At 45.1% G+C, this 14,927-nt stretch overlaps 1 protein-coding gene across 1 annotated transcript in view; it reads left to right on the plus strand.

Moving 5' to 3' along the window:
• The window catches only part of LOC308512357 (centriole and centriolar satellite protein OFD1-like), a gene marked incomplete at both ends in the record, with an annotated part of 150,699 nt that overhangs the window by 96,377 nt on the left and 39,395 nt on the right, over nt 1-14,927 (plus strand). Inside the window, 5 exon segments of the mRNA XM_081082127.1 lie at nt 10,160-10,267; nt 11,508-11,644; nt 12,270-12,350; nt 12,354-12,391; nt 12,393-12,432. Of these exon segments, the coding sequence (XP_080938253.1) occupies nt 10,160-10,267; nt 11,508-11,644; nt 12,270-12,350; nt 12,354-12,391; nt 12,393-12,432 (404 nt within the window).

The following is a 14,927-nucleotide window of genomic DNA, read 5'->3' on the forward strand; positions in this document are numbered from 1 at the left end:
CTTGCTCATTCACTTACTCGCTCATTCATTCACTCATTCACTCACCCATTATTCACTCACTCACTCACTCACTCAGCAAACCCTCTCAGGTCCCTGGCACCAGGCCAGGCACTGAAGTTGAAGCAGGATAAGACAGAGCAATGTCCTCAAGATGTTAGTAATTCAGTAGGGCGAAGCAGGCACATGAACAAGGCAGTTGTACGCACAGATGCAGTGTACTGGGTTCAGTGAGAGCAGTAACTAATGCCGACTTTGTTCTCTTGATACAATGGGGCCTCGGGAGCCAGGCCGCCCCAAGCCTGTAGGCCTGTGCTTAGGCCAGGAGTGGCTGGGGTCCAGGAACATGACAGAAGGCGCAGGTCGGGCTGAGGGGTCTGACCCCACCCCTCACCCTCACCCCCGAGTGCACAAATTTTTGTGCACCGGGCTACTAGTCTATCTATATAAAAGACTAATATGCTAAGTGTCCTGCCGTCAGGGTAATACGTTATGTCGCAATGCCCAGCTTCCTCTTCCTAGCAACTAGCCTCCTAGAAGTTTCTTCAGCCCAGGAACACAAGTTGCTTTATAGCCAGGTAGAAACATTCACAGTTAACCAAATGTCTGTGAAGTATTTTCCTGTGCCTCATCTCATTTGATCCTGACACAAGTCGTGGAGTAGGTAGATTGGAGACTTGGTAGAATCCTATTTTCTTTTCATTAAACAGAAAATGAAGATTTAGAAAGTTTAGAAACTCGACCCAACTGAAAAGAATTGAGAAATGGTGCCCCCTCCCCTCCACCCCCCCCCCTTCCCCCGCTCAAAAAGAAATAAAGAAAAGAAATGGTGGACCTTAAAAATGACTTCAGGTTTTTTCACTGCACAAAATATAGTCAAACACTGCTGCAAATTAAATATTTTACCCTTTGTTCTCCCTGCGTGATCTACAATAATAATGTGCTTCTTCGTGTTGATATTTACTGCTGTGTTGCTGACAATTACCTGAAAAAGAAGTTGGAGTGCTTCACTGGGCTGGAAAAAGTTTAGCTAAATCAGAAAGCAGCTCTAATTAACAAGTTTGTTTTATATCTATAAAAGGCTAAGTTGACTCGCACATGGGTGATACATATAAAGCTCTCATTGGCAGCAATCACATGCATTTCAATCTGTCATTGTCGATCATGAATTTGGTTGACACTTCTATTATTGAGAAAGGGTGAACAGGGATATTAAAATATTTCTTCTAATTAATTTCCTTTCAATGTGCACAAATTCATGCACCAGGCCTCTAGTGTTATTATAGATGCAAAAAGACAGATAGGCTCAGTGAAGATACTGTCCTAGAATGTAACTACCCACTATTACTGCTTTTGGTTAAAGTTTAATTTCCGATCGTCCTTTGTGGTTACTTCAGGTCTTTGAGTTTGCAAGACCATCATACAGGCCTTCCCTGAGCTTGTCAGGTTACCATGTGGCCCCTTTCACCCACAGCATCTTGGTAAGCCAGCTTACCTTTATCTTCCTTGGTATGCACAAGAGTGGGTACTTGCCATGGCCTGTGTTGCTCGGTGGTTAGAGCATCAACCTGAGCAGCAGAGTCACCTATTGGATTCCTGGCCAAGGGCACATACCTGGGTTGCAAGTCCAAGCCCACAGTGGAGTGGAATGGGGGTGCTGCAGGAGGCAACCTATAGATGTCTCTTTCACATTGGTGTTTTTCTGACCCCCCCCCCCGCCACCCCCCCTTCCTTCCAGTCTCTAAAATCAATGGAAAATATGTCCTTACTCCTTGGGAGAGGTACAAAGAAAACCAAAAACCAAAAAACGATAAAAAGGTAGATACTTAAAGTTTAGCTCACTGATTTTCAACCAGTGACTTTTGCCTCTCCAAGAACATCAGGCAATGTCTGAGACATTCAGTAAGGTCAGAACTGGTAAGAGGCGCTGCATTTAGTGGGCAGAGAGGCCAGGGATGCTGCTAAATCACCCGGCGGTGCACAAGACGGAGCCCCCTACAAAGGGTATTCGGGTCCCAAAAGGAAACAGTGCCGCGGTTACTGCGTGACTTAATGAAAGGCAAAATAAGCAAAGCCCGAGCTGGCGGAGCTCGCTGGGTGCAATGCCTGGGCTGTGATGGGACCAGCTGGCCAGGGGATAGCCAGGTTGGGTCCAGCGCCCTAGGCCGCAACAGGAGGAAGACACAGGGTTAACTACCCAGATCCCGCAGGCCCTGGATGTGGTGCAGAGCACATGGCTTCTCCTCCAATCCCAGCTCTAGCCCAGGGGTCCTCGCGGAACTCAGAGGCCAAGCTCTCGCGAGAAGTGGGCGGAGCTTCCGGCGGTTGTTGGCATTGACTTGGCTGTAAAGCTCTGGGTTCCCGGATTCCCGGATTCCCGGATTCCCGTGCTGGGCTGGCTGGGTCTCGGGGAGAGGGCGGGATCGGCTGTGAGGCCCCCACCCGCCGCGAGGTGCCTCCACTTCCAGGGCCGCGGGTTTCACAGCCTCGCTCTGTATCTCTACTCTCCAGCCGCTGGTGAGAGTCGCGCCCGGTACACAACCCGCTCACCCGTGGCAAGCCGAGGGGAGGAAATGTGTTTATCTGCCATTTCCTAGTTCGAGTGGGCGGGAGAGCCTTGAGGTATACCCGTTCCTCTTGATTCCTGGCCCGCGGTTGGGCTCTGAGGACAGGTGAGGAAAAAGTACCGGGAGCACACGTGAGGAGATGTAGCATCTTGTTTGTTTCCGTTAAAGCACCAACCCGGTGCGCGGGTGAGGAGGCGAACCTTCTTGCTTGTTGTCCTGCAAGCGCCGTCCCCGCTGGGCTTTCGTGCTTTCCCGCTTTCCCGCAGGTCAGCCACTGTTCCGTCTTCAGAAATTCCCGTGCCCGCTGCCTGCCTGGTAACAGTTGGCATCTTCTCTTCCAGCTCACCGTGCCCCCCAAATATGACGTGTTGAGTCAAGACGAACTACGCACAAAGCTGTCCCAGACCTTCAAGCGCCGAGGTATCCTGGACTCCCTCAAGGTGTCGGCTTGAGGCATATCTGTTCTGTAACTTTTACAAGTGGAAGCGGTAACAGGGAGTCCGCATTTAAACCCACTGGGTCTTGGTTTTAAAAATAATATGATATGCAGGTGGTATTGGGGAGTGACGCTTTTATGTTTTGTAGAACTCGTTATCCTGGAAAGCATTCTCAAACGGTTGAGAGTTTGCCCGGTCTTCATATTCAAATAGATTTATTGACTGACATTCAGGTAGGAGCGAGTAGCTGTATAAAATGAAAACATTTTAGCAACAAGGCAAGTTTTGTGAAACTGGTTTGTAGGTTCTTGAATTAATACGTGGTTTTGTAATAGTCATGTTTGGATGAAGGATATTGAGACAATATAATAAGCATTGTGTGCTGCTTACAGTACAATAGTCTGGAGAATGACAGCTTTTTTCTTTAAAATATAATGAAAGCTCTGAAGGTTTCACTTGGGCAGCACATACGTATTAGTATGAATTAACAGCAAGGAGTAGGGTTACCTCAAATGTGTTTTCATTACTATATACAGTTAGACGTGTATTTTACACTTATCAGGGGAAATACTGAGTTTTTCCTTCTCCCCCCATTGTTTTCGTAACTTAAAAAACAAAACAGAACACTTTATACCTATCTGAAAAACCCATAAAAACATAGAGGAAGAGAGTCTTTTCTGATTCAGCTATTATTGGCACAGTGTTGTGTGTGTGTATTCTTAGTTCACTGTTGTATAGTGAGCATTTTCCTGTGACCCGAAAAGTTCCTTGAAACCCTCCATTTAAGTGTCCCATGATTGGATGTATGTGTAATTTATGTAGCAGTCCCTGGTGAATGTTTAATCTTGGCAGAGAATAATTTACTAATACACTTTACATGTAAAGTAACATCAGGAATAGAATTGGTTTAAATGTGTTTTCATTACTACATATATTTCAGAAGTATATCTGAAATATAAATGCTGAATAGGTTATAACCAGGTCTGTGCATCCTTCAGTTGCATTTCTCATTTTTGCCTAGGTTACGTGGCATTCTTACATTCTTGTATGACTTTATCTATATAGAAAAGGCTAATATGCAAAGTGTTTCCTTGGAGGTTAGCCCAGGAGACCGGGAATTCGATTGCTCGCTACGATGTGCGCTGACCATCGGGGGGTCGCACAGAAAATTGCAGGCAGCGAGCTGGTGTTGGCGGGGTACTGAGGGAGCAAGGAAAGGGGGAAGCAGGAACAGGGGAGAGGGGAACCGCGTGGTGGTGGTGCATGAGGGAGCAGGAAAGCAGGGAACCTGATCAGCCGTGATTGCCAGCCAGGCCTAGGGACCCTACCTATGCACTAATTTCTTGCATCAGGCCTTTAGTCCTGGAAAATAAAAGGCCATAAGCATTTTTTAAAAAATACATTTTATTGATTTTTTAAAGAGAGGAAGGAAGAAGGGTAGAGAGTCAGAAACATCGATAAGAGAGAAACATCGACCAGCTGCCTTCCGCACACCCCCTACCCAGGTACATGCCCTTGACCAGAATCGAACCTGGGACCTTTCAGTTCTCAGGCTGATGCTCTATCCACTGAGCCAAACCGGTTAGGGCCGTGGTGGCCAAACTGTGGCTCGCGAGCCACATGCGTCTCTTTGGCCCCTTGAGTGTGGCTCTTCCTAAGCCTTAGGAGTATCCTAATCTACACTAATAAAAGAGAACAATGGTAATTGGCATACGGCGATACCGTTTTTATTGGCTAATCAGGGCCATATGCAAATTAACTGCCAAGAAAGATTGGCGGTTAACTGCCAACAAGATGGCGGCTAACTTGCATATGTAGGCACAATTCAGGGAGGCGAAAGGGAAAGCAGGAAGAAGCCCCCTGCCACTGACAGTGGTCGGAAACCCAGGGGGGAGCTAAGAACTGGGGGGCAGGGCAAAGGCGGCCCTGGGGCCGCCTTTGGCCTGCCCCCCAGCCATGATCGGAGAATCAGGCGCCTTTGCCGCCCTGGCCAGTGATAGCAGGAAGTAGGGGTGGAGCCAGCAATGGGAGCTGGGCACGGTCAAAGCTGGTAGTCCCGGGAGCTAGGGGTCCCTTGCCTGGGCCTAATGCGAAGCCCACGATCACGGCGCCCCCCGCTGCCACTGCAGGTCCCCGCTGCCCGGGACGGACGCCTAGGCCAGAGGCGTTAGGCCTGGGCAGGGGCGGAGCCTGCAACCGTGGGGAGCTGGGGTTCCCCTTCCCAGGCCTGACACCTCTGCCGGAGGCCTCAGGCCTGGTCAAGGGGCCGATCCGGTGATTTGTGATCAGAGGGTGATGAGGGTCAACTCCTCTGGCTGAGGCGTCAGGCCTGGGCGGGGGGTGGAGCAAGCGATCAGAGGGAGATGGGGGTCCCCTGTCCAGGCATGATTCCTGGGCCAGAGGCCTCAGGCCTGGGCGGGGGCCAGAGCCAGTGATCGGGGGGCAATAGGGGTCCCCTGTCCAAGCCTGACACCTCTGGCAGAGGCGTCAGGCCTGGGCAAGGGGCCGATCAGGCGATCGGAGGGTGATGGGGGTCAACGCCTGAGGGCTCCCAGTATGTGAGAGGGAGCTGGCTGGGCTGAGGGACACTCTCCCCCCACACACACACCCAGAGCACGAATTTCATGCACCGGGCCCCTAGTTACGTTAATAACAATGTACCTACCTATATAGTTTAAGTTTAAAAAGTTTGGCTCTCAAAAGAAACTTCAATCGTTGTACTGTTGATATTTGGCTCTGTTGACTAATGAGTTTGCTGACCACTGGGTTAGGGCAAAGCATTTTTTTAAGGCTCTTTGGCAGAGCATGTGTATTCTTCTCAGTATAAATGTCTTTTGTACTATAGGATTTTTGATGTATAAGTACTGTTCTGAACTTGTAGTTATATACTCTTGTTCTTTTCAGGTGTAGGGTAGAAGATAGAGGTATAGCAACTCTATTTGTTTCCTGCTTGTATAGTATTGATATGAATACGTTGCGTGGATATAGGCAACATAGTCTTGAGCTCTGCTCAGTTAATATGTTTCCAGATTATATGCAAAGTAGATTAGGACAATATTCAGTAGTTCAGTTAATTTAGAGGTTTTCTTAAAACTCAAAGGAAAACTTAACACATTATAACCTTGAAGAAAATTACCCACTTTGAACCTAAGTTTTCATATTTATAAAATGTGGGAAAATTACTGTATTTCACAGTGCCTTGAGATGTAAATAATATATATGGAAGTGCATTTTTAAAAATATATTTTTATTGATTTCAGAGAGGAAGGGAGAGGGAGAGAGAGATAGAAAAATGAATGATGAGAGAGAATCATTGATCAGCTGCCTCCTGCACACCCTCAGCTGGAGGTGGTGTCCTGCAACCTGGACATGTGCCCTTGACCAGAATCGAAACCAGCACCCAATATTTCTTCCAATATTATTTTCATATTCTTCATCAATCCACAGAGAGTTGAGGAAGCAACAGAATTTTCTCTTATACATGCTATCTGAATCAAAGACTGCTGAAATGGACTCATAGGGAAGATAGTTAGAGTCTTCATGTGTTCTGACTAAGCAGCAATTCACTTGGAAGCAGGTGAAAACAGCTCCTCTGGCCAGAATCCATGGGCTGCTTGTCTCATAGAGTAAGACAAAGTGTGCAGCAGAGTAGTACTAACTTTTGGCCATGGATCTAAAACAACTCCCCCATCAGACCTGCCTTGAGTGTGACGGGGGGCGGTGCCCCAACCCCCCAATCGGCCCTACCCTGAGCATGACTGAGGGTGGCATCACAACCTCCCAATCCACCCTGCTTTGTGCATGACAGGGGGCGGCGCCCCAACTCCCAAATCAGCCCTGCTCTGAGCCGGACCAGGGACTGCACCTAGGGATTGGGCCTGCCCTCTGCCACCCGGGAGCAGGCCTAAATAAAACGATTCTAATAAAACGATTCTAATTTGTGTGGCAAATCTGTGTATTCCTAGTGCAGCAAACCTGAAAGTTTGTTCCCATTTGTTTTTTTTTTTTTTGTTTTTTTTCTTTTTTGTCATTGAGCTAGACACAACTGAGAAAGCAGGTCATTCACGAATTGATGCACCCTGTATTGAGTGGAAGTCCTCCACCATTTCAGTGGAAGGGAGTGCCCTCTTCTTTTTAAAACATATTTTATTGATTTCAGAGAGGAAGGGAGAGGGAGAGAGAGAGAGAAATATCAATGATGAGAGAGAATCATTGATTGTCTGCTTCCCGCATGCCCCCCTACTGTGGATTGAGCCCACAACTTGGGCATGTGCCCTTGACTGGAATCGAACCCGGACCCGTCAGTCCCCAGGCCAACGCTCTATTCACTGAGCCAAGCCAGCCAGGGCAGGAGCACCCTCTTAATAGGCAGGTATACCTGTGTCCCACATGAGAAACCAGAGTCTGCAGAAGTGGGTAATTTGCTTAAGGTCACAGGATTTCAAGATGGCAACACAGGGCAGTAAATCTAGATCTCTAAAATGTGCTCTTTAGATAAGAGAAATAAAGAATACATTAATTTTTTTGAAACCTGTTTTAATCCTCAAGTATTAAAACATATGTTTACCACTTCTTAATTATTTTAACTGTATTCCTACACCATTGCCTTTGAACATATTAGTTACATTTTATCTTAAAGGCAGATATAGCAAACTTTCCATATATTTTTTAAATTGACTTAATATTTTAGAGCAGCTTCATAGCAAAATTGAACAGAACGGAGAGTTTCTGTATGTCTCCTCCTCCTTCATGCACAGCCTTCCCCATGATCAACATTTATACAGTCAATGAGCCTACATGGTGGCATCATTGTCACCTAAAATCCATAATTAACATTAGGGTGCACTCTTTATGTTGTCCCTATGTTTTAATTCTCTTTCTATTAGCTGTAGTTGTCCAAAAGTTTCTTATTCAGAAGTTTTAAGAAATCTTGAACAGTGTTAGTATTTGAAAAACTTGAAACTTAAATATGCTGTATTTAAGTTTGCCTGAGCATTAGTCAATTACATAGTTACTAGAGGCCGGATGCACAAAAATTTGTGCACTGGCGGGGGTGGGGGGTGTCCCTCAGCCCCACTTGTGTCCTCTCACAGTCTGGGACCCCTCGGGAGATTACGACCTGCTGGCTTAGGCCCACTCCCGGGTGGCAGAGGGCAGGCCCAATCCCTAGATGCCTGCACCGCAGCTCCTGGTCGGGCTCAGAGCAGGGCAGACAGGGGAGTTGGGGTGCCGCCCCCTGTCATGCACAGAGCAGGGCAGATCAGAAGGTTGCGATGCCACCTCTAGTCACGCTCAGGGTAGGGCCGATTGGGGGCTTGGGGCACTGCCCCCTGTCACGCTCAGAGCAGGGCCCATCAGGGGGGTTGGGGCTCCGTACCCTGTCACACACAGAGCAGGGCCCATCAGGGGGTTAGGTAGCTCCCCCCTGTCATGCACAGAGCAGGGCCGATTGGGGGGTTGGGGAGCTCCCCCCATCATACACAGAGCAGGGCCAATCAGGGGGTTGTGATGCCACCCTCAGTAACGCTCAGGGTAGGGCCGATTGGGGGGTTGGGGTGCTGCCCCCTGTCACACTCAGGGCAGGGCTGATGGGGAGGTTGCGGCTCCACCCCGTCACACACAGAGCAGGGCCCATGTGGGGGTTGGGGCGCCGCACCCTGTCACACACAGTGCAGGGCCCATCAGGGGGTTGGGGCGCTGCCACTGTCACACTCAGGGCAGGGCCAATGGGGAGGTTATGGCTCTACCCTGTCACACACAGATTAGGGCCCTGCTCTGTGCGTGACAGGGGGCAGCGCCCAAACCCCCTGATTGTCCCGGCTCTGTGCGTGACAGGGGGTGGCGCCGCAACTTCCCCATCAGACCTGCCTTGAGTGTGACGTGGGGTGGTGCCCCAACCCCCCAATCGGCCCTGCTCTGAGCCGGACCAGGGACTGCACCTAGGGATTGGGCATGCCCTCTGCCACCCGGGAGCAGGCCTAATCCAGCAGGTTGTTATTTCCCGAGGGGTCCCAGACTGCGAGAGGGCACAGGCCGGGCTGAGGCATCCCCTCTTCCCCCCCACCCCCCCCGAGTGCACTAATTTTTGTGCACCGGGCCTCTAGTACTAATATAAGGGTAATACGCTAATCAGACTGGATGTCTTCCAGACATCCTTCTGGACAAAGCCATGTTGGTGAGGGCCGAGGCAGAGGCAATTAGGGGCAATCAGGCCAGCAGGGGAGAGCAGTTGGGGCAATCAGGCAGGCAGGTGAGCGGATAGGAGCCAGCGGTTCCAGATTGGGAGATGGATATTGGACTGCCGGTTTAGACCCATTCCTGGCAGTTGGACATTCCCCGAGGGGTCCTGATTTGGAGAGGGTGCAGGCCAGGCTGAGGGATCCTCCCTCACCACTCCCTTACCCCACTCTTTCCCCCTACCCCGTGCATGAATTTTGTGCACCGGGCCTCTAGTATTATATATTTAAATGAATTAATCATGAAGAGCATAGTTAATTAAGCACCTGTTGATTGAGATTTTGTTGTTTTATTGTTTGGGTTTTGCCATTAGAAGCGGTGTGCAGTGTACACTCTTTGTTTCCCTGTGGAAGTGTAGCTGTGTGAATTCCTAGAGGTGAAAAGACTAGGTTAAAGAACACATGTCTTTTTGAATACACAAACACTAACAAATTTCCCTCCTGAGTGATTGAACCTGCCGACTTCCCCGCTTTCTTGCCAGCACTTCACGTATGATCAGAGTTTTAATCTTAGCAGTCTTATTGGGAAAATAGGACCCCTTTGTTTTAGTATTAACTTGCATTTTCTTAGGATTTTGTTTATCGACATTAAATTGTCTTACTGATTTATTAGATCTCTTTAATATTATGAAAGTTAGTGTGCTTTCTCCTCATTATAGCAAATATTTTCTTCCAGTGTGTCATTTGTCTTTTGACTTTATTTCATGCCATATATAAGTTCTTAATTTTTATGTTATTAAATATTTCTCTTTATCACTTCTAGATTTTTGTATCATGCTTGGGAAGGACTTCCTTCAGAAATTATTCTTAAGAGATATATAACGTACAACAGGATAATGTTATAAGTCCAAAATTTATAAAGTGACTGAGTAATGGTTGAATGAAAGTTGTGAGACAAAACTATGTACATTGTGTTTTTTAGGTTTTCTCGTGGAGTTTTTAAAAGAAATGGCAGAATATCATCAGGCTAAAGAGACTTGTGACATGGACCCTCAGACAAGTGCAATTTTGCCTAGCAAAGACTCTCTTGGTAATTTCAGGCTTTTTTCCTGATTCCAGGTTTCTATTTTCTTTTTGAATGAAGAAAAAGATCTGCTTTCCTATGTTGTGTGTGTTCCTAAACTGTGTGCAGGTGGAGTGCTCATTTCCCATTGTGTCAGCACAGTCCTACCTTCAGTGCTGCCCCTCCCTCTGTGATCACCAGGTGGATGCAAAGGCCCATGTTCTTGTTTGTTGGGTCAACCCCTCAACTGGGAGGATCTTCCCTGTGACTCATCTAACTTTATCGTATAGCCATTAACGTGAGAAGATCCTAGACTATTTGCATTGCGGAAAACTAGAGAAGTCAGTGGCCCGTCACTTCATGTTATAGTTGAGGAAACCAAGGTCACCAGATGAAGGAAAAGTGATACTGGAGTCCAAGTTTTCTGGTCCATGATCCAGATCCTTTTCCATGGGACAGCCTTTCTACATACAGTACCATCCTGCCTTTAGGTGTATGCTCAGAAGGGAAACAGGTGGCTAAAATGCTGTGATTAATCCTGGCTCCTCCTTACTCATTAAAAGCAATAACTTGTTAGACAATAAATTCAAATATCTTAATCTGATTCTGCCAGTCTTTTTTTCCTGTGCATACTTTTTAGTGGGCACTGGTGTTTACATGATTGAGATTGCACTCTCGTGTGGGTTTTGCACTCTGTTAATGTTTGATTCTAATCCACATTTGGTTTGAGGGCTTCGGGTCTGCTGCAGAGAGCACTGGAATGAGAGAAATAGCAGACCTGGCTTTTGTCCCAGTTATGCCGTTGTGTAGTTGCTAAGCCCTCTGGGAGTCACCTACACTGTGTGGGCACCTGTGTCCTCTGTAAAATGGAAGACTTAAAACTAAGAATCTCTGATTCATTTTAAGATCAGTGTTTTGAACATGTGACTCAGCTTTCACCAAAGACCATAAAAGAACTCTTTGGCACTTGGAGACTGGAAAAAGATGCCATTGTTTTCTGACCTACCTTTTGCTTTCTTTTCCCCTGACTTTTATGATGGAAATTTTCCAGCATTCAAAAAAGTTGAAAGTTTTACAGTTCACCAGTAAGTTTGTATTATGTTTGCTTGATCACTTTCTGTTCATCCAGTAATCTATCTCAATTTTTTGAATTGTTTCAGAGTAAATTGCAGATGCCCCCTGTCCGTATCCCTGTACTCTTTGCTTTTGAACAGACTTCTTGCTCACCTACCCTGAGTCCTCTGCCCTGTTTGTGTTTTTTTAATAGCTGAGAAGCTTCAACATATTGATGATCAGTTTTCAGGTGCTTACCCTCAGCATCCAACATTAGGAACTTTAGAAATAAAGTTAAATGAATATAAGAGAGAACTAGAACAGCAGCTTCAGGCAGAAATGCATGAAAGGGTAAGTTTATCTTGTTGCTGTTAACAAAAGTGATATTTTTGCTTATCTTTTCATTCTTAATCTTAGGTATATAGGAAAATATCTAGAATCTTTAATAAACTAGAGGCCCAGTGCATGTGTAGGTTCCCTAGTAGCTACCTGCTGGTGGGGCCTCCCTTTCCCTGGCCACCTGCTGCCAGGTGGGGCTGGTCTCAGGGGACGGGCTGCAGGTGGTTGGCCAGCCCCGCCCCTGCTTGAACTCCCGGTGAAGGGGACAATTTGAATATATGGCTTTTATTATATAGTTAATATGATATGTACTCTTGTGCATGTTATTATTTTTCTTTCCACTTGCTGTTGTTTCTTTTTGCCTTTTGAATGAGTTTTACAGGAACAGTTAATGAGACCAAAGATGAATTAAACTATAAATATAGGGTGTCCCAAAAATATATAAACACACCTTGAATAATTATAAAGGCAGTGTATATTAAACAACATTTTCACAATTGAGCTATCGGCTGTTAGAGTGTGTATACATTTTGGGGGGGATACCCTGTATAATTAATGAATATTGAACTTAAACATGGAGAATTTGTTACTAATTGTTTAGTATTATTATTTACAATGATTTGTAGTTAATTTGCAGTTGAAGCATTTTAAAAATACTGAAGTAGTACAAATTAAAATGGAAGAGAAAGGAAAGTCTGAGGAGTTAGTGGTTTGGGAATGATGTTGGAGAGCTTGTCAAGCAAGATCGGAAGCCTTCTTGGGAAAAGATGTTCCTTGAGAGAATTCAAAAGCACCAGAAGGCAATATTTTAAAATCATTTACTGGATGGCTCCTTCCTGCAGCTGCTTGTAGATTTGCTAAAAGTCCAGGGGTGAGATGAGACATTTGCTGGAACACTTGAGGACCTAGAGCAGTGATGGTGAATGTTTTGAGCTTGGCGTGTCAAAAATTTTGAAAAACCCTAACTTAACTCTGGTGCCATGTCACATATAGAAATATTCATATATTTTTTTGATATTTGCAACCATAATAAAAAAAGATTTATATTTTTGATATTTATTTTATATATTTAAATGCCATTTAACAAAGAAAAATCAACCAAAAATATGTATAAAATGAACAAAAACAGAAAAACAATGTACATTTAAGAAAAAATAATAATAAAAACAATGATAATCATTACCATTTGCAACGTCATGGATGGAACTGGAGAGCATTATGCTAAGTGAAATAAGCCAGTCAATGAAGGAAAAATACCACATGATCTCACTCATTCATGGATAATAGAGACCATTATAAACTTTTGAACAATAATAGATACAGAGGCAGGCCTGCCTCAAACAGATTGTCAAACTGCAGCGGGAAGGCCGGGGAGGGTTGGGGGGCAGGAGGTAGGGGGGTAAGAGATCAACTAAAGGACTTGTATGCATGCATATAAGCATAACCAGTGGACATAAGACATTGGGGGATAGGGGAGGCTAGGGGACTGTCTAGGGCGGGGGAATAAAATGGAGACATATGTAATACCCTTTGGAATACTTTAAGCAATAAATTAAAATAAATAAATAAATAAATAAATAAATAAATAAAAAATAAAAAATTAAAAAACAAACAAACAATGATAATCAAATGGTACGAAAACTAGAAATTAGTGACTTTTTTGGTGCTGAAGTTTGTCTGCTAATTCTTCGATTGCAGGTTCATACTTGGTGCACTTCAAAGCCAAGCAAGCGCCACTAACATCATGTTAGCCGGTTCCTTTTGTTCATTTTAATATTATTTAATGCTGAGAACAAAGTCTCACAAAAATATGTTGATGAAAAAATTGTTAGCAAAGCCATCGCTAGATTTTTTATATTGCTAAAAGTGTCAGGAACTCTGTTCCAAGCACTCAAAATTTCTTCTTCATAGTTGCACTCTTCATGTTTCAAACGATTTCGTTCCAGATTTTCAAGTTTCGACCTTAAGTCGACAAACACGAGTCCAAATGCTACCTTGAAAATCTGCAAGTTGCATCTCTAAATCATCAATTTGCATCCATTGGAAATTATTCAATTCCAAAGTACTGTAAACTACATCCAGATACTTAATTATTTTAATGGTCTGTTCTAGGCTTCTAAATTGGTTGAATCTTTCGCTGAACTGTTCAAAGAACGTGTTTACTATATTCTGGTACATAAGTATAGACTCCATTACACTTGTAGTAGCCTTCTCGAAATACTTTTTCATCTGAGGAAAATACGAGTTTTAGTTTCAATATCTCGCTTGAAAATTTTAAGTTTACTTTCAAAAGATTTGATGTATCCAAACATAACGTCAATATTTTTGCCAAAACCTTGTAATTTTAAGTTCAGTTCATTCATATGAACAGAGAGATCTGTAAAAAACATCAAATTGCTGACCCACTTATGATCATTGATCTGAGGAAAGTTTGCCAGATCCTTATTCTCAATAAATACCATAATTTCTTCAAAGCACTCCACAAATCGCTCAAGTAGTTTTCCTCGACTTAGCCATCTCACACGATTGAACATCAGTAGTCCACTGTAGGTTGAATCAACTTCCTGTAAAAGTACAGAAAATTCTCGCTTGTGAAGGGGTCGAGAAGCTATAAAATTCACAATTTTTGTTACAACTGACATTAAATCATTCAATTCAGAGAATCCCGATTTGGCACACAACACCTCCTGATGGATAATGCAATGAAAAGGTGCAAGTGGATGTCTAATAGCTTCCATAAACAATTTCAGGAATCCCACTTTTTTCCCACCATCTTTGGTGCCCCGTCTGTCGTGACTGACACAATTTTAGAGATATCAATGTTTAGGACACTGAATGTTTTTATAACAACTTTACATATTTGGTTTCCTGATGTACTCATTGGCACTTATTCTAACTTCATCAACTCTTCTCTCATAGTGAGACCATCAGAGCCTGAGAAGTTGTGCGAATTTGCAAGCCTCCACCTTCCAGGTCTGCGCACAGTCTCCACGCACCCACTCGCCCCTGGCACCAAGCACCCGGCAGACTGGCAGAATCCGAGGCTGCTTTTTTGCATCCAGTCCAGCTATGTGCTTATTTTTATCGTTCCCTTCTGCCAGCAGCCCTGTGGGGCCCCTTCCCCACTTGAGGGTCACGCTGGTCCCAAGGGCCACGGACTCTGTGGGGCGCAGATTTCACCCCGCGCGGTTCTCTCTCCAACCTGAATTGCAAACCGCACCTTTAGGGGAAGTCTAACCTTTCTGTGAGAAGAAGCAGTGCTCGTCTGAGTTCACGCAGTCACGCTGCTTGAGAT

Source organism: Myotis nattereri (assembly GCF_964212035.1).
Source record: "Myotis nattereri genome assembly, chromosome: Y".
In the NCBI taxonomy this organism is placed as follows: domain Eukaryota; kingdom Metazoa; phylum Chordata; class Mammalia; order Chiroptera; family Vespertilionidae; genus Myotis; species Myotis nattereri.